At 41.2% G+C, this 19,647-nt stretch overlaps 1 protein-coding gene across 1 annotated transcript; it reads right to left on the reverse strand.

Annotated features, from left to right (window-relative positions):
* Positions 1 to 1,494: 1,494 nt before the first annotated feature.
* On the reverse strand, positions 1,495 to 16,886 carry LOC311505650 (calpain-2 catalytic subunit-like; the record flags this gene model as incomplete). Its single annotated transcript, XM_084569325.1, has 19 exons — positions 16,641 to 16,886; positions 15,227 to 15,296; positions 15,017 to 15,135; positions 14,337 to 14,645; positions 13,941 to 14,015; positions 13,730 to 13,815; positions 13,278 to 13,352; positions 13,008 to 13,168; positions 11,919 to 12,076; positions 4,398 to 4,606; positions 4,268 to 4,307; positions 4,047 to 4,115; positions 3,353 to 3,410; positions 3,195 to 3,256; positions 2,616 to 2,684; positions 2,441 to 2,519; positions 2,077 to 2,193; positions 1,691 to 1,743; positions 1,495 to 1,521 (listed from the first exon to the last, which is right to left on the reverse strand). Exons 1-19 carry the CDS (start codon positions 16,875 to 16,877, stop codon positions 1,495 to 1,497), a joined length of 2,073 nt encoding a protein of 690 aa, XP_084425451.1. The 5' UTR covers positions 16,878 to 16,886.
* Positions 16,887 to 19,647: the final 2,761 nt, after the last annotated feature.

Consider the following 19,647-nt stretch of genomic DNA (forward strand, 5'->3'; position numbering starts at 1 on the left):
ATCCCACAGATACTTGATCAGTCTGGGATCTAGTGAATTTGGAGGCCAGGTCACCTTGTGCTGTTTTTCATGTTTTGTTTTTTTTGTTGTTGTTTCTAAACCATTTTTGTGTGTGTGTCTGTGTCAGGCTGCATCCTGCCATCAAGGAGTGTCATTGCTATGGGGTGGGGGTGCCTGGTCTGGTGTAAGTGGGTGGTACATGTCTAAGTAACATCCACATGAATACCAGGTCCAAAAGTTTCCCAGCAGAACACTGGATTGTTACAAGATGGTCAATATTATTTACTTCTCCTGTCATAACATCCTGCCTCCGGTTGTAATGTTATGTCTGATTGTTGTATATACTATATCTACCTACTGGTAGAAAGGCATTATATAAATATAAGACCATGCTGCCTCACAGAGAGTTAAATGTGAGGTAAATATGAGGCTACCGCTGCTAGCTGATTAGTTTAGCTTAGCACACAGACTGGAAATAGGGTTAAAAAGGTTTTGTAGTCTATGGTTCACTTCAGCTAAGTGCATTTTTCCGTGCATGAACTTGACACAAGAATGATTTCAACAGGACAAGACTTACAAGTTTTACAAATGCTTGTAAAATACCTCTTCTGAAAGAAGCCAAAGGCTTTTTAGTCACAAATACTTTTTGTTTATTGTTGCAATAAAGCAGGTGCCACCTGTGACAATTAACTAGCGAGACTGAGTCTTGTATCCAGCTCTCTTAATGTTAAGTATTAAAGTTCATACTGCTGTTTGCATACTTGTCAATGTACTGACAGCTGATCTAATAGTGATCTCTGTGAAAAGACCACACCATCTCCAAAGTTTTAGAATTTTTCATTCGGCTTCCAGTCAGGCCAGCATTCCAAACATTGCAATCTCGGTGTTATTAGGAAATTGGTACTCAGGGCGCATTTTTAACGAAAAAGAAAAAGATCTCTTGATTTCTTTAAAAGATTTGACTGAAGCAATAAGTAAGTAATAATGATAACAAGTTAATGATTACGGTTTAAAATAAATAAATAATAGAAATTATCAGTGTGATTAATAGGATGATGTATGTTGACGCTCTGAATTAAACTCACTACACGTACACACATACAGTAGTTGTTCGTGTTTATTAAAAAAAAACAGGTTATCGCATGAAATGAGGTTCCATCTCAAGTCTAACATCAACATTGTCTGATGTCTAAGACTAGTTCTGTTACATTTTCACATTATGTATATATTGCAATGTGTCTGTAAAGATTCTCAGTGATCCAGGTCATGGTACATCTAAAACAAAACAGGAAAACTCCAAACTACTAATCATGGCACATCCAGTTCTTTCTGATTTAGCACTGACAGTACAGTCAAAATTATGAAAATGCGCTTTTGCTACATTTTATGTCATGCTCATTTGCAGAAAAATAAATGCTTTATTTATTTTGAAATATGACAAAAAAAAAATTCTTCTCCTGTATTTCCAGATGGAAGTGCATCCATCTTGCTTGGTTAAGTGTACATTGAAAAGTACATCCACTGAAAATAAAGAGAGAGACAGCTTATTAATCCAGTGCAGTTATTAATAAATAAATGCAGCTTTTAACTATAAAATGCAGAATGAAATTTTGATTTCCTGTGCTTGTGAGTATGAATCAACAGCAATGGTTTGGGAAAAGATGTAACAATGAAGAAGTGCCTTTATTACCTCTGACTCTTGAAGATGCATGACTTTTCCATCAGACATCTGTTTGAAGATCTCTGTTGAGGAACACACACATTGTAAAACAGATTGTATCACCTTAAGTGTAATGAAATGTCAGATCATTTTCACTGATGCACAAAGCAGGGCATGCCAGATATCAACTCATACACTGTTGCCTATAAAGTTGGAATATTTTTATATTCAGACACATTCCTCTTTTTATTCCTATTTATACACATCAGTTGTATGTTTGAAAGAGATATACACTTTATCTATCAAGAATAAATCACTGTCACAATTGTTTCCATGAGAAGAGGTAAAACATATTTTATTCCAACTGCATGGGCTGCAGTGTATTTACATTCCATCATTTGTCCCTCTTCACTTACTGTACATGCAGTCCAAGCGAATGATGAGACTGATGAAGCTCTCCAGGGTCATGTGTCCAGCCGAGGCGCCGTAGCGCAGAGCCATCAGATTGAGCATGTCATCACTGACCCTCATTCCTAGGAGTATGGCGGTTTACTTTCTTTCAAGAAAGACTTTGTTGTAAAAACTTTGACAAGTCTAATTCTCATCTACAGAATTGACCATTTCTTCCCAATTGGCCAATCCCAGCTACATGCACAAGACCTGGTAATGTTTTTAAGAAAAGGCTGAAATCTGGACAAGGAACCTTAGAGAGTCTTGTGGAGGCACCCTGGGAGCATGGGATATCAGTAGCATTGATTAGGGAATAAATTAGTTCTATACCTGAAGACACAAAAGCATTCCTCAGCTCAGTCAGTGACAGCGTTCCTGTTCGTGAAACGTCAGTGAGAAAGAAAATGTCCTGTGAAAAGAAATAAACACCAACACTGATGAAGAAAGTCTTTCCATATACATTCCGACATATGTGTACATTAAAGCCGGACTTGGTTCCATTTACCTTGTATGTGACAACCTTGTTCCACAGACGGATAAATTCCTGACTGTTCAGTCTGCCTGTGATAGATGTCTTGTTAACCCCGTATTAAGGGAGCAAAATGTATAAGTCTTAGCCTGACCTCTAAATTAAGTAATATCTGTGATATTAACATGATAGCAGGCACGTTTGACACGTTTGTAAATTACTGACATGCTAATGACTAGCTGTGTAATATGCTTTACCAAAGGTAATCTGCAATCTGGCATAACAGTACCACCCCACCAAGGCATGGACACTACAAAATCTCTGAGGGCGACTTGTGGTATCTTCCACTTAGACTTTAGCAGTCTTTCGAGTCACAAAGTGAAGATCTGATTTCTCAACGGTCCCAAAGATACTCAATCAAATTAAGATCTAGGAAATTTAGGGATATGGGGAACACCTTGAACTCTTCTTCAGATCACTCATAAAGAACGTGCACAGCAGACTATGGCCATCAGCTATTCCCATAGACTGAACATTTTCAAAGAAGAAAATGAAGACACAATTTAACTATTATTTGCTGTGTGTGAGTCATCATGAGCAATGTCAACAGGATACATCCATCAGTGCAACCATGCTGCGGCAGGCATCAATGCTGAAGCCTCCAGACTTCAAGTCTCCTAAAAGGAGCAGACAATGTGTGTCAGAGGTATAGCTATCTTCAGCATCTTTGAGCTCTTATGTTTTAGCACACTGGAATACTTTGCAGTTCAAACCTTTCAGGATTCTGTCATTCAGAAGCCTCTGAAGCTGCTCAGCATCCACTTCTTCATACTGGAAATGACAATAAGATAAGACTGTGATGAGCTTTCTGCCAGCCCATGTGCTAACACAACAAACAAACCTGTCCCTTCAGCCTGCCAGGAAACACTGTTGCTTTATTTGATCAAGGTTTAGGTTGCTGTAATTGCAGTGCTTTCATGCTGAGAGAAACAGGATTACAGGGCTGCACATATTGTTGACACGTTGTAATATGGACTTACAGGGTCAACATAGTTATCATGTTCGCAGTTATTCATTCATCACACCCAGCAGACACAGGGCAACATATATTTCCATTTGAATTGATATTGATGTGACCTCTCAACCTTTAGGTCTGTTTTGGCCCTTTTATGTCTCGTTAGCAGCTGAATGCTGAGTGCAGCCTGTGATATAACAATTAACTGAATGTTTAAAATATGGTGCTAAACTAAGGATTAGTCTCAGGGTTGGTTATCCACTTAAGCTGACCCTTTACAATACATTACATGCGGCATTTTGATCCATTATACAACTAAAACTATGATTTACAGCAGCTTGAAATAATTTCCAAATTGGTGTATACATTAGATGACTTTTAAGAAAAGGTTGCAAGGTGTGATTAAACTCAATATATACAGTTATACTAATCAAACGCATGACAGAAATTACCTTGTCAGAGTACTGACGGAAGACGCCCCTCTTACTTTCATCGTTGTCTTCATTTTTGACATTCTTAAGCTAAGAGTCAAAGGCAGAAGAGAAAGTAGGAAAGAAAATGTATTGCCATCTAAAGTCTAATTGAAAATACAATGGCAAAATTTAGTTTACATAATACTGCAACGCAACAGCATGATACACAGACAACTGTGACAATGTTACATCTTACACACCGTTTGAACTGGCTCATGCTTGTAGTGTCCAGAATTCTCGCTGTAAAGTAAGAACAAAGTGTGTGTTAGATTTTGTCTTCGTATAAAACAGCATTAATTTCACTGAGACAGGCAGTCAGTGTGAACATACTAGCAATGGGTCTCTGTCTTGGAGTGAATGGTCAGGATGAAGGAGGCCGTCTCATTGGGATTAAAGGTTGATGGCACGATCAGGTATTCACCAGGCTTTAGCGTGAGTAACTCTATTACGTCCCGGGCATTCATGTAGGTTTTAGTTTGGGCAATTGGTTCGTTGGTGTTAAAGAACGAAGCAGGGAACTTCCCCTTCTGCGCCTTATACTACAACAACACATACAAGATTTCAGATTATTTATATGATTTGTAAAAGGTTAGGGTATTTGTAAGGAAAACATGGACTGGGATTGAAAAGTATCTTACTTGTTCAGTCACCTTGAAGGAAATGAGTGGAAAAATGTTCATGTTGAAGAAAAAAATAATTTAATTTAATGCACACATTTCCTCAATAACAGAATATCAACAGAAGATAAACTATTAAAAAGAGATAAAACAAGGAAATACATATACATAAGAGATGCTCATCAAATTGCATTGTGAGCAATAATGCTACTTCCTATGAAAAGCTGACAACAATAAACAGGCTGAAAGGACTTTGACTGTGGTCGTCCGTTAACCGTGTTTACTTTCAATTTTACTGTGACCCTCTTTCTATCCGTTACTACTACGCTCCCATGACAGAATGTTGGTTAATCTGTCACTGCCTGAACGTTCAGTTTCTGTTCTTCAAAGATGATGATGGTTTAATTTACCAACATAACTTACCACGATTATCTGGAAACAAATATTCTGATATATCATTCTGTGTTTCACAAAAGTCTTAGACACTTTTTATGATTGTGATTTTTCAGCAATATCCAGCATTTAGTCCATTAGCTATGCTGCTATAGGCCTAGACTGTTGGGGGACGATGCACCGGACACATGTCCTCTTCTCTCTCCTCTCTCGCATCCTCCACTTTCTCTGGCACATAGCTCTTGTCCTCTAACTTCCCATCTGCTACTAGTCATGCAGTTCTGTGCTATTACTGTATAGCATGTTAACTGCTGTGTGTCCCTCTCCCCCCTCATCCTCCTCCTCCTCCCCTCCCCTCCCCTCCCCTCCTCCTTTATATTCTTGTGAGTATCTCTGGCCTGGAGTTGTGTATTTCCTGTGGAGCTCCATACTACATCTGTTGTCGTGGTAGGATAAAACAGAGCACCGCAATACAATGAAATAAATATTTAGTCAGGAGTAATAATAATAATAATGATAATAATAATGGCAATGAAGAAGAGAAAAAAAAAAAAAAAAAAAAAAAAAAAAAAAAAGGAGGGAGGGGGGGGGGGGGGGGGGGTAAAAAATCAAACAAACAGGAAAGGCATTGTGTTACATGCTCAGCGAGGTGTCATACTCGGGTAGGTTATCACATATCTTGCACAGGGTCTTTCATATTGGACAAGTACCGTTCCCATTTCAAGTTGAAGCCTTCCACTCTATTTATTAGTCTGTATGATAGGCCTTCCAACGCAGCCAGTTTGGCTAAGTGAGTATGCCAGAGGCTGACAGGGGGGGGCGATGACGCCTTCCACTCTGAAACAATAAGTTTGCGCCCCAGCATCAGTGCCACCTGGACCCACTCTGCAGTGTGGGGAGGAATGTCATCAAGTTGGGATGGGTCCCCCAGAATATACAACCTCTGGGAGAAGGGAATATCATGTCCTATAATCGTTGTGACATTATTATGAATCTCAAACCAATAGTCTTGTATTTTTTGACAGCTCCACAGCATATGAATCAAGGTGCCTTCCCCGCTCTGGCATCTCCAGCAGTCTGGGTTTTGTTTCAACTTAACTCTATATAGCTTAGAGGGGGTCCAATAGACCCTGTTCAGGATCTTGAATTGGACAAGCCTTGTTCTGAGTTCCCTGGACATCTTTTTTATGTTTCGTAAGATCCTACTCCACTCCCTGTCTGTGAATGAGACACAGAGATCTCCTTCCCAAATCGATTTAAGACTTGATGCACCTTTATCCGAGCATTTCAAGACCATTGAATAATACACTGAAGCTTCATGGCCTCTACCAAAAATTTTCATTATTTGTGTAAGGAAGCTTACAGTGGGGGGGGGTGTTGAAAGAGACCCGAATGTGTGCAGTAGCAGATGTCTGAGTTGTAAGTACTTCCAAAACTGATTCTGGGGCAGGTGAAATTGTGTCTTGATATCAGAGAACGACTTGAGTGTATCCCCAGCATATAGGTCATCAAGGGTCAGAATTCCCCTGTCGACCCATGATTTCCAGAGAAAGGGTGATTTCCCTATGCAGAGTTTAGGGTTAGTCCATATGGAGGCTGCAGAGTGGAGGTTTGCGTCAAAGTTAAATATGAAGGCCATTCTTTTCCATACCCACTGTAAATGTGAAATAATAGGGTGACTTTGTGCCTCTAATGAAAGCTTAGTGGTGATGTAGTGCATAAGGGGGAGTGGACTACATAAAGGGCTTTCTAGACTGAACCACGGGGGTGCTCTTTCAGGAGGCAGTGCCCAGTGAACCAAGTGTCTTAGACTGAATGCATAATGATAAAAAAGCAAATTTGGAACCCCCAGTCCACCGTGGTCCACTGGCCTCTGTAATTTTTTCAAGTTCAATCTGGGTCGCTTATTGTTCCATAGGAATTTGTTGCAAAGACTATCAAATTGCTTAAAGTATTTTAGAGGGATCTTCACTGGTAGTGCCTGTAATAGGTAATTAAATTTGGGGGTGCAATTCATTTTTATGACATTGACCTTGCCCCAGAGGGAAAGTAATAGTGGAGACCACCGTTCTATATCAATCTTGAGTTTGTTCAGAAGGGGCTCAAAATTAACCTGGACCAACTCATTCAATGACGGGGGGAAAAGGATACCTAAACATCTAATACCTGATTGGGGCCAAGTGAAATCACCAGGTTGGAATAGGGTCTTGGGACAGTAGGAAGTCAGAGGTAGAGCCTCTGATTTGGCCCAGTTCACTTTATATCCAGATAATTTAGAAAACAGTTTAATAGTTTTGAGCAGAGCAGGGAGAGAGCGCTCTGGCTCTGTTATCAGGACCAAGGCATCATCCGCGTAAAGCATCAGTTTGTGACTAGTATTGCCAACTTGGATACCTGGGAAGTCAGGGTCTTTGCGAATAGCCGCTGCTAACGGCTCCAGCGCCAGTGCAAAAAGTAAAGGGCTCAAAGGGCAGCCCTGCCTAGTGCCTCTCTGGAGCTCAAAGGACTGTGATATTATGCTATTTGTTGTCACTGAGGCCTTAGGGTTGGTGTATAAAAGTCTGACCCAGCTAATAAATATCCTGCCAAAACCAAAAGCTTCCAGGGTGGAGAACAAATATTGCCACTCCACCCTGTCAAATGCCTTTTCAGCATCCAAAGACAGGGCGGCAGCAGGGGAGGGTGAGTTTTGGGAGGTCCACATGATGTCAATCAAACGTCTGATGTTGTCAGCTGAGCTCCTAGTACGAATAAAGCCAACTTGGTCGGGGTGAATCAGGTTGGTTATCACCTTATCTAACCTCACAGCTAGAACTTTAGCAAGAATTTTACTGTCACAGCAAATCAAACTGATCGGTCTATAGCTTTTACAATCTAGTGGATCCTTATCCTTCTTTAGAATGAGAGAAATTAGTGCCTCAGACAGAGTGGGGGGCAGGCAGCCCTTATCCAGTGCCTCGCTATACATTTGCAAAAGTAGAGGGGAGAGTTCCTCAGCATACGCCTTAAAAAATTCAGCTGTGAAGCCATCTGGGCCTGGCGCCTTGCTAGATGGAAGGCCACTAATAACATCCACAATTTCCTCCTTAGTGATTGGCGCATCAAGCAGATCTACCTGGCTCGCTGATAAGGTGGGGAGAGTGAGGGAATTCAGAAAAGCATGCGTCTCTTGCTGGCTGACTTGCGTTTCCGATGAGTAAAGCTTTGCATAAAACTCTCTGAATGCCATATTAATCTCTGTGGGGTCGCGCGTAGCAGCGCCACTTTCTGTCCTAATTGCTGCTATTGTGCTCTGGGCCTCTCTTTGTTTAATATATCTAGCCAGCAATCTACCTGCTTTGTCCCCCTCTTCAAAGTATTTTTGCCTAGTTCTGAAGAGGGAGAATTCTGCCTTCTGGGTCAAGATGGAATTAAGTTCATATTTTAGTCTGGTCAGATTAGTCAGATTAGTGGGGGTCATATTTTGCTTAAATGCAGCTTCGGCAGTGTGAATCTTCTTCTCCAAGTCAAGTTGTTTTGTTATGTTAGATTTCTTTTTGAAAGAGGCATGTTGTATTATATGACCTCTAATAAAAGCCTTGAGCGCTTCCCATGCCACACCAGCAGATGGTGCTGACTCCAAATTAGTTTCTATAAAAAGGTTAATTTGAGCCCTTAAATATTCTTTAAAATTCAGGTCAAGCAGAAGGCTGGAGTTGAGCCTCCATCTGGGAGACTTGGGGGTACTGCAGAAAGGGGTTACACAAAGAAACACAGGAGCATGGTCCGAGAGGAAAATGTTGCCGATAGAAGTAGATACTATGGAGGAGATGCCAAAGCCAGAGACAAAAAAATAATCGATCCTGGAAAATGTATTGTGGCGTGGGGAATAGAAAGTATAATCTCTTGTGGTTGGGTTTAATAACCGCCAGGTATCAACTAGACCAGAAGCTTTGCACATTTTGTGCATAATGGAGGCTGATTTGCATTGACGCTGTGACGGGGTGCTACGATCCAATATGCTATCCATAACCTGATTAAAATCACCCCCCATCAAAATTGGATAATCTCCCATATCATTGAGTTTGCATTCTAGTTGCCCAAAGAAAGCGGGATCATCAATATTAGGAGCGTAGACATTAGCTAAAATTACTTTATGGCCCTGTATCTCGGCGAGTAGCATCAAAACTCTTCCAGCAGTATCAGTACTTTCCTTAATACATTTGAATTGTATTTGTTTGTGTACTAGAATAGTTACTCCCCTGCTGTGGCTATTCCAGCATGAGGAGGAGACATGACCAACCCAATCTCTGCAAAGCTTTCTAGATTCTTGAGTCAATAAGTGAGTCTCTTGGAGAAATGCTATATCACATCTTTTTGATTTAATGAATGTTATGACTTTTTTCCTTTTAATAGGGTGGTTAAGACCTCGCACGTTCCATGTCATTAGTTTCAAGGACCTTCCTTTATCCGCCTGCATCATTAGTTTGGAGTAGGTTTAGTAACCTCTGCTTATAGGCCATGTAACCTATCATTAAAGCCACCATCGCTGAGCAACAAACATCCTGGGCAACAAAAAAGTTGGGGGAAAAGAAAAAAGAAGAAGGAAAACCATATAATGGGAGAAAAAGACAAAGATACATACACATACTTACATGGTGACCATGAACTGTTGTCACCAGTAGGTGCACTAAAAGCACCAAGCCTAACACACAAAAAACTTGGTCCGTGACTTTGAACAGTCTAACAGCTCACAAAGAAGGCAGTCACGCAGCTATAATTATGTAGCTGAGAATTAGCAAGGGCCACATCAGTACAAAACTGTGTAAGGGCTGTAAGTAATAAACAGTAAAATATAACCAAAACTCCTGAACAGGTTTGTAGCTATACCTACCCATCCAGTGATGTCAATCTGAAGTGTACGTCTCCCTATGAGGCCCTTTTCAGATCTGGATTGGTCACTAGTGCTAATGGAAATGGTGGGAGTGAGTAAAAAGCAAAATAAAACAAAAAAATTCTAAAAAAATAAAGCAAAGTATAAGCTCAGGGGATGATATGTTCCCCCTGCTATAGCAACTCGAATGTCCACAGTAGACCAATAACATCTGAATTAGTATATAGGGCACAACCAAAAATGATGGGTATAATAGAACCCATAATGTCACCATCTAAAATAATAAATGAGATATATCTTCCATATTAGAATGTATTTAACGATGTAAATGAGAGACGTGTACAGTTCAACTGGATGGTTCTAGGTGACTGAAGAGCAAAATATGAGTATGCTTTCACGGGGGCAGAGAACGAATGAATTCCAGAGCTTTTTTGGGGTCTGTAAACTCACGTCTACCATCCGCCGTCCTCAGGGAGAGCACAGCTGGATACCTCACGGAGAACTTGATCCGACGCTCGTGAAGCAGGCGTTTGCATTGGTTAAAAGCAGCCCGTTTCTCGGTGACCAGTTTGGAGTAGTCAGGGAAGACCATGATGTGATGTTTGTCCCAGTGCACCTTTCCCATCTTCCGCGCAGCTTCAGCGATCCGTTCCTTGTCCTGGAATCTCAGGAAGCGAGCGACGATGGGTCGCGGGGGCTGGTCGTCCGGTCTGCGTCTGGCAAGGGTCCGGTGTGCGCGGTCGATTTCGAGGTCTCCCTGAAGGTCAATGTTCAGCATCTGTGGAATAACTTTGCGTAGAAAGGCGAGTGTGTCCGGGCCCTCGCATCCCTCCGGGAAGCCAACAAAGCGCAGGTTGTTCCGCCGGCTCCTATTTTCCAGGTCGTCCAGCTTCTGTCGCAAGATCTCCACCTCAGACTGAGTGGCAGGGGGATTAGTTACAAGCGCTTGATGTGCGTCTTCAAGGAAGTCTATGCGAGACTCAACATTGTTCAGGCGTGTAGCAATGTCGGACAGCTTCGCCTCCACAGCACGAGTTGCTGACTCAATGGAGTTCAGCTTGCGTTCTTGAGACTCTGATGTTTCTCTTAAAAGTGCATAGATGCTCGATATGTCCTTGGCCATCTGATTAGGAGGAGGAGGAGGGGGGTTGGCCGTTTTGGGGGGCGACGGCGAAATGTTTTTAGCCGCGGTGTTAGCTGCTTTAGCTGCGTTGCTAGCTTCGCCGGGTTTGCTAGCCGTCTCTTGACTTCGTGTAGCGGGCTTTTGCTGCTGGCCAGGCATCGTAACTCCACAAATGTAGTTTCAGAATTCTCAAACATAAAATGTGTCACTCAGAGGTCGAGAGAAGTACCGTGTAACCCTTCACTTAAATAAAATAAGCTACTCGACTGCGGAGCCTCCAACTAAGCTGCCATCTCCGCTGCCAGCATCACGTGACACCTCTCCTCTTACATTTTCAAACTGTCATGTAACATCATCAGTTTGTATCATAAGATTCCACATATACGCTTTAGTCAGATATGAGTATCTATGACATAAGTATGTTTATCTCGTTTTTTCCTGCTGTTCTCTTCTCTCTCTTTTCTGTCTGTACCTGGCTGGCCTTAGGCAGATGGGTCCCTCCATATGATCTGGGTTCTGCTCAAGATTTCTTCCTGTTAAAAGGGAGTTATTCCTTGCCACCGTCACCATCAGGCTTGCTCTGGGGGTTTCAGGCCGGGCTTTGTAAAGCGTCTTGAGAAGATTTGTATTGTTATTGACACTATATAAATAAAATTGAATTGAACTGAATTGAATTGCAGTTTAGTCCAGTATTCCTGACTATAGATGAAGTGGTCTACAGCAGTTTTATCATTATTTAATTATGCTTTCCATGTCTGCAATGTAAATTACAAAGCTATAATGAACTTATTGTTAATTACAGCTGTGTAATTGTGTTATATTTAACAATAAAATGCAATAATTACCTCAAACACAGAGAATCCGATGTGGAGGTTTTGCACCAGGCGTCTGTTCCTCTTGTCAGGCTTTTGCATGAGCGACACCAGCACGTTTTTTTCACCGTCGTTCTCTGAATAGTCGCCATAGACCTTGACTCTAAACTGTGGATTAGTCCAGAAACTGTCTGATGACACAAAGAAAAAGAATCCATCAAAGCTTATAATTTACTTTCAAAGATGCAGAGTTAAATAGTTGCATCTCTAGCACTGTGACAGGAATCTCTACTTTGGGTCCATGACATTAAACACTGGTTTGAGCTCTCAGTGCTCAGATAAAGGTAAGATAATAGAGTCTTATCCTTTGTATAGTCCTGTCCTATATTTAAACACTCTAGACACGGTTCACGATGCTTTAAACTACATTTAGTTTTTTAAAGCTGGGTCTTCCCTGGAAGTATAAACCTGTAATGTGCTTGTGTCTCCCATTGTTAAAATGTTAAGGACAGCTGTAACTGCAAAGAATAGGAAAGGTTTGCAAACAGAAATTAAGACTTGATTATCTGAAAACGATAATCCCAACATCGTTCTCGTTCAGCATATCTCTCTCACACCTTCTTCTCCCAGCCACTGAAGCTGGAGTCATTGCTTATGTAACTTTTGTTGTACCAATTTATTATGTTATGACAGGTGTGCTAGTCTTTATTTTTCGGTCTTATTTCTGATTAGGGTTCAGTTTGGTATGTGTAGGGTTAGAGGGGAGACACCAGATCTGACGGCCCTTTGTGGGCTGGCCTGGGTGGCTTTTTCTTTGTTTAGTTTATTTGAATTTTTGTTTATCGTGTTAGTTGCTTAATTTTTGATAATAGTTTTACGCAACGTTTGCTTGTGCTCGATCACTTCATTGTGAGCCAGTCCAAGGTGGTCGTAACAGTACGGTGCACATGATAAGCTATACAGTTATGGCAAACTAGGCCTCTTAAACAAGCACAGCCTAGTTAGTTCTGTGCAATTCTTCAGTTGCAATTTTCAGCACATTTGCACATCATGTACTTATTGTCATGTACTTATTGTACTCCAGGGGGGACAACTTTCTTATAGGTTTATTGGTCTGAATACCTCTGTTGTTCAGGCAGCCTCCAGCAGTGGTTCCTGCAACCCATCGGCTATGATACATGTAAGTCTTCCACTCGGAACAGGAGTTTGCGTCAATGAAGTCTGGACTCAGGCTGCAGATGTCAAGATCTTCATAGAACTTGCAGAAATCTTCAACCGTCATCCTGTGGAAATTGGGTTAGTTTTGATTTTTCATTTCATTTCATAAAAATATGAAACCCCAAACTTGTGAAGTACAGTGCAAAAATATTTTAATTGTCTACATTTTCTTACCAGAACTCGCCATCATCTTCCACGAAATGGCATTTTTCACGGTCTTGTAAACTCACAGTTTGCCACAGAGGGGACCTTGAAGACAGTTTAAAGACGGTCAGTATAAGTAAGAGAAGCAACATCTTATCAGTTTTCACCATTCAGAGGGAGTTTACAACATATGCCCTGAGGGCTGTATGTTTGAGAGATAGAGAGAATAACATTTGAATGACTTTGTCATTGCAATCTCAATAGCTTCACAATGCCTACAGAAGACAGGGTGAAGACAATTCATTAATCAAAACCTCACCCAGGGAACAAATCGCAAAGCATTATTTTTTTGTATTAATTATAGAATATTTGTCGTCATTTTGCCCTGTTTCAACAAAAATGTTTTCCATTTTCCACAACTCATAAGGCCCAATTTTATGACATACTGTAACATATTTATAAAGAATGCAAGACATTCTCACTTATCACTCCAGTCTCCGTTCCACTCTCCTTTTCCCCATGGGTTCCACAAACGAATCAGGTTGTAAAGTTTTCCTTGGCTCATCATCTGATCAGCAATCATTACCAGAGAAATCATTATAATTATTATTTGCTATGATTATTGTGTGAATAAATGTTCTCCCCGATAAGCAGCAGCAGATTTACGTCCTATTCCCAAGTGCAATACTTCACCTGTGTGACACCAGTCACAGTGTAGGCATGGCCTTGGACCAATCCGTTTGGTAATAAGGTGTTAGCGGGTGTCTCCTACAAGTAAAGGACATGCATCATTGCCAAAATTTGACTAACTGATCAAGTGCCAAGATTGTGTAACCACTGTCAATAAATGACTTTCATGCACATGTGAGAGTAAAATGGTTCTTTTATGGATAAACTATTTTAACATTATTTCCCCAAATTTTCCTAATTTAAGCAAGAACCCGCAACTCTGCAAAAAGATAGCTAAGGTTACTGACATAATCCCTTTAAACCTGTGTTTCTGTGCAAGCTGAAGTTTACTTTATTGCTGATCATCGCTAAAAACTGCAAACTAATCATGTTTCTTCTGTGTGGTATATTTCTACTTACACCTTGAGGTGTACCACAGCTCATCAGTGTTTTGGATTGGCCAGCTCGGCACATCAGCCCCCACAGGTCTGGAGGTGGTTGTGACAGCTTGATACACATGTGAACACCACCGGTGAAGTCCATCATAGCCTCTGCAGGAGTCCCAGCACTCATGTCGGTGTAGGAACCACACACCTTGGCATAAGCTTTCTCCAGCAGAGGGGGCCAGAATTCATTTTCGTCTTTGGATTGAACAAAGATCAGTTTGCCATTTATTGTTGGCAGCTTGTCGTCAATGACAACATCCACCCATCTCCCAAACCTCCAGAACTGGAAAGAAAAAAATATAGAAATAACAAGGCTATGTGTTAAAAACAGGGTTTATTTTGTAAAATATGACATTGCAGATACAATAACTTCTGTGTCAATATGTTGACAGTATTTTACCTAATAATCCAGGTAAAGTCCCTATTTAAATGGGTTGATTATTCATAAAATATTAGCAAAGACAATTCTTTAAATATGTTGCAACCAAAGGTAGAATAAATAAAACTTCACAAAAAATTGCAAATCCAGTCTGATTTTAAGTAGTGTTCACAGAAGAGCTACTGACACACCATAATGAATTCCCAATGGCATGTTACCTGACTATGAATATATACCTGTACAAAATAACTGCTAGTTCTGTTAGTAGTATTTACCCTGAAGTGAAACAGTCCACAGTAGTTGTCATCAAATCTTTGCTCCAGGGGGACAACTTGCTTGAGAACATGATTCTGGAATGTCAGTGCTCCAATAGATGCAAGAAACCAACAGTTTCCTGTTAAAAGATAAAAAGAATAATTCACAGAGTCATCTGAAAACAAGACTCCTACAACAGAAAAATATCATGAATGAAAAAAATTCCTAACCAATTAGTCCTTGACCAAAGTCAAACCTGGAGACCCCATCAACTACAAAGTCTGGATTTGGGGCGATTTTCTGAAACAGAGGGAAAGCTGATGAGTCAATTGAGATTTTTAATACAAGGCTGCAGTGTAGTTTCCCCCCACTTCAATAAAAGTGGCTCTTCCTAAAAAAAACTTTACTGAAGCCAAATTCCACATCCTCTGTTCTATTGCATTCTTGAATTTAGCTGAAAGAAAAATCAGTTTGGCTTCTCAAGTTGTTTTCACTGGCAAGCTCATCATTGGTTGGCTGCACTGGCATCAGCTGGTTGTGGACACCTCGACATTAGAAATAAATTAAAAGTGCACTTGTGAAGTTATTGATAATTCATTTCGCGTCCTGTTCACAATTCAGCTTTGTACTTCAGGCTACCGCTGACAGTACACATAGCTAGCCAGTCTTGTCTGTCAAATGATATTTACTGTAGTGCAGTCAAAGGTGCTATGACCTCCCTTTGCCAAGTAATGTCCATGATTGTCCTATTTACTGGATTAGTAAACCTTACTAGCCTGAAAGCTAGCCTGACTCCCCCTTCCCCCAATTTTTTATTTATTTCTTCATGGCGAAAGTTGGTCTAGAGCCCCTTCTTTGGGAACTGATTATGCCCTGGCAAAGATCTGGTTGGAGGACTATCCATTTGAAACTAGATGCATTTTTTCTCTGTAACAGTTGAAGCGTGCCCCTTCCAAATGAATATCCAAATGGCATGTTACCTAATATTCTGATAAAAAGTGAGTCTGGAACTTACTGGGTTGTAATGATTGTTCCAGTGTTAGTCACAGTAATTAAGCGTTACCAGGAGTTTTGGCTTGCGAAAACCTTTGAGTTACACTGTAAAACGGAAGATGATACAATACACTCAGGTTTGTAAATGAGATGAGGATGTTACTCATCTTTGCTAATAGCTAGCCTGTTAATGCATTGCAATGGGTTGACAAAACTTCTCATTATTCATACAAATATGTGTGTGGGCGTCACAGTTGTATCTTTGTCAAGGAGAGGAAGAAGTACTGATGAAAGTTTCCTTTGCATTTCTAGAACCATATACTATAAAATGTAAGAGAATATTTTGCTTCAGTATAGTACTACTTACAGTGCACTTTTTAAAATGTGTCAAACAACTGTGCTGTGACATCCAGAAACCTGACCTACTTGTATTTGGTTTGTGGGAGAACATGCAAATTCCACCTGAGACAGTCAGTCTCTGAGTTTGTTTGCAGAAAGAATGCTGTGAGTTGAAAGTGTTCAAACACAGCATTTCAATATGGTTATTATTTGTTTATACTGTCAGCAGTATTACATGCTTGATTTGATCTTTAACAGTGTGTGTGGTAAAGGGACATCATCTGTGGATCTCAACTATTTCACAACACTCACCGCTGGTCTCAGCCACACCACGCGGGCCAGGTCTGAGGGGCTCAGTAACCCTTGGCCAATGGAGCTCCGGTCAGGGGGGAACATGTCGTCGATGTACCTTACTCCTTTGGTCATGCAGTACTGTCTAAGCTGCTGGTAGTCTTGGTTGAAGAACTTCTGTGGGTTGGTGATGCTCCCATGACCGTCTTGCCTTTGGCGAGCCTCCATGATTTCCAAACACACACCGGGCGGAGGCATGGCTGCAGCGTTTGGGTTCTGATTTCAGGAATTTTAAATGCTAATTTAAGAGAAGAAGAAATTAGATATTTAAGGACAGAGCACCAGAAAATAGCTGGAGCTTTGGCTTCATGTCAGTGTTATGAAAATGATACGTAAGAATAGCCTGAACAGCAGGAACAGCAGAAGTCAGAGCCATCAGTCAAGCAATGACTCAACTCTTCTCAGGCATGCTTTAACCAGCTACGGTATTTTGCAAAAAGCTACGATAATGGAGGAGTTACATTTCTGTAACTTTAGTAGACAAAGTGGCAGCACCTGTTTTCTTCCCAGGTCAATTTGAAACGTGCATCAAAGCAACTTCCAACTCAGATTCATTCATTCGTTCATTCATTCATCTTCTGTACCCAACCGCTTGTACCGCTTATTCCTGTGAAGCGTCGTGGGGTCTTCTGGAGCCTATCCCAGCTGTTATCGGGCGAGAGGCCGCCAGTCTATCGCAGGGCTAACGCAGAGAGACAGATAACCTTTCACACTCACATGCACCCCTATGGCCAATTTAGCATCACCAATGAACCTAATGAGCATGTCTTTGGATGGTGAGAGGAAGCCGGAGTACCTGGAGAGAACCCACGCAGTCACAGGGAGAACATGCAAACTCCACACAGAAAGGCCCAGGACAATACAGTACTTCAAGTACTGTATACACCCCCGCTTGTTAGCTTTGCTGCCTGGTTGCAACAAGAAACATTGTTATGCAGTACTAAACTGTAAAGTCAGAATCAACTGGTTCAAATTACTGGATAAAACTGAATAACTTACCTCACTGGCTCAGGAGAGAAAGAGTGTACAGCGCAGTGGAGAAGCGAGTGGATGAACGCAACTCAACTCAACTTTATTTCTAGAGCACTTTAAAAACCACAGAGTACTGTACAAAGGTAAGATTAAGGACACCAGACGTAACACAATAAAGCAATAAAACAACAAAACAATAAAAATACTAAAAGCACTAAACAGCATCAGTCTGTACAACTCTGTGTGTGACAGATGACACTCTGGACTTTTTTTTTTCATTTGCATTTGTTTGATTATTGGTTGTAAATTCATTACATTCATTCATTCATTCATTCATTCATCTTCTGTACCCGCTTATTCCTGTTAAGGGTCGCGGGGGTCTGCTGGAGCCTATCCCAGCTGTCATCGGGCGAGAGGCGGGGGTACACCCTGGACAGGTCGCCAGTCTAACGCAGGGCTAACGCAGAGAGACAGACAACATTCACACTCACATGCACACCTACGGCCAATTTAGAATCATCAATTAACCTAACCAGCATGTCTTTGGACGGTGGGAGGAAGCCGGAGTACCCTGAGAGAACCCACGCAGACACAGGGAGAACATGCAAACGCCACACAGAAAGACCCAGTCGGCCCATGGATTCTAACCTGGGACCTTGTCGCTGTGAGGCATCAATGCTAACCACCTCTCCACTGTGCCGCACCTTGTAAATATTGTGTATAGATTTAGTTTTTTAGTTCTCTATTTTGTTTATTATTGATTTTAGTTTTTTTGTTATATATTATGTATGGTGTCAAGTGCCTGTACATTGCTGCTGCTGCAACGGTGATATTTCCCAGTTTGGGATTAACGAAGCATCTATCTATCTATCTATCTATCTATCTATCTATCTATCCGTCTGTCTGTCTGTCTGTCTGCCTGTCTGCCTGCCTGTCTGTCTGTCTATCTATCTAAACAAAAGCAGGGTCTCATGCTGGGTTGAAAGCCCAGGAATATAAATAGACCGTTCCATAATTTGGGAGCAGTAACAGAAAAATCTCTGCGTCCACCGACCTCAGTACCTCCAGGAGCAGCTTATCAGCTGACCTGAGACACACAGCAGAAGTGTAAGGACGGAGAAGCTCAGAGAGGTAAGTCGGGGCGAGACCATGTAAAGATTTAAAGGCAAATAAAAGAATCATAAAATGGACTCAGCCTGTGCAGGGAGGAGTTATGTGCCTCCTCTCACGTGCTCCAGTTAAGAGACGGGCAGGTGCATTCTGAACCAACTGGAGACATGCGAGGAAGAACTGGCTGACTCAACTCAACTCAGCTTTATTTATGAAGTACTTTAAAAACAATTACAGCTGAATCAAAATGCTGTACATAAGTAAGAATAAGAACATAAGACACACAATTAAAAACAATACAACAATAAAAATCACTAAAAGCACTGACCCCAAAATAAAGTGTGTTACAGTAATCCAGCCAAGATGTGATGAAGATTGAGCGAGAAGGCATCCTTCTTCTTCAGTGGCACATATATCTGACTATCGTCAGCATAACAGTGGAAAGAGATACCATGCTTTCTCAAGATGGAACCCAGAGGAAGTAAATACAATGAAAAAACCAGGGGCTCTAAAATTGAATCTTGTGGAACCCCATATGACAGTGGAGCGGAGCAGAGCAGGACTCAGAACTACTGAGGCCTACACACATAGTCCTGTCTGCCAGCTAAGTAGTGCTCAGTAAATCCAGAGCACTACCGCACATGCCCACTAGGTGTCATAACCGATCCACTAAAATGTTATGGTCCACAGAGTCAAAGGCCGCTGTTGCGTCCAGAAGGACAAGAATAACAAATTCACCAGTGTCATTTGCCAGGAGGATGTCATTAAAAACTCTTAATAAAGCTGACTCTGTGCTATGCAGTGTTTTAAAACCAGACGGAAAGACCTCCAGGACATCATGCTCGTCCAGGAAAGATTTTAACTGAGCAACAACTTTTTCCAAGAT

This window comes from Chelon labrosus, assembly GCF_963514085.1.
Source record: "Chelon labrosus genome assembly, chromosome: 20".
NCBI lineage: Eukaryota > Metazoa > Chordata > Actinopteri > Mugiliformes > Mugilidae > Chelon > Chelon labrosus.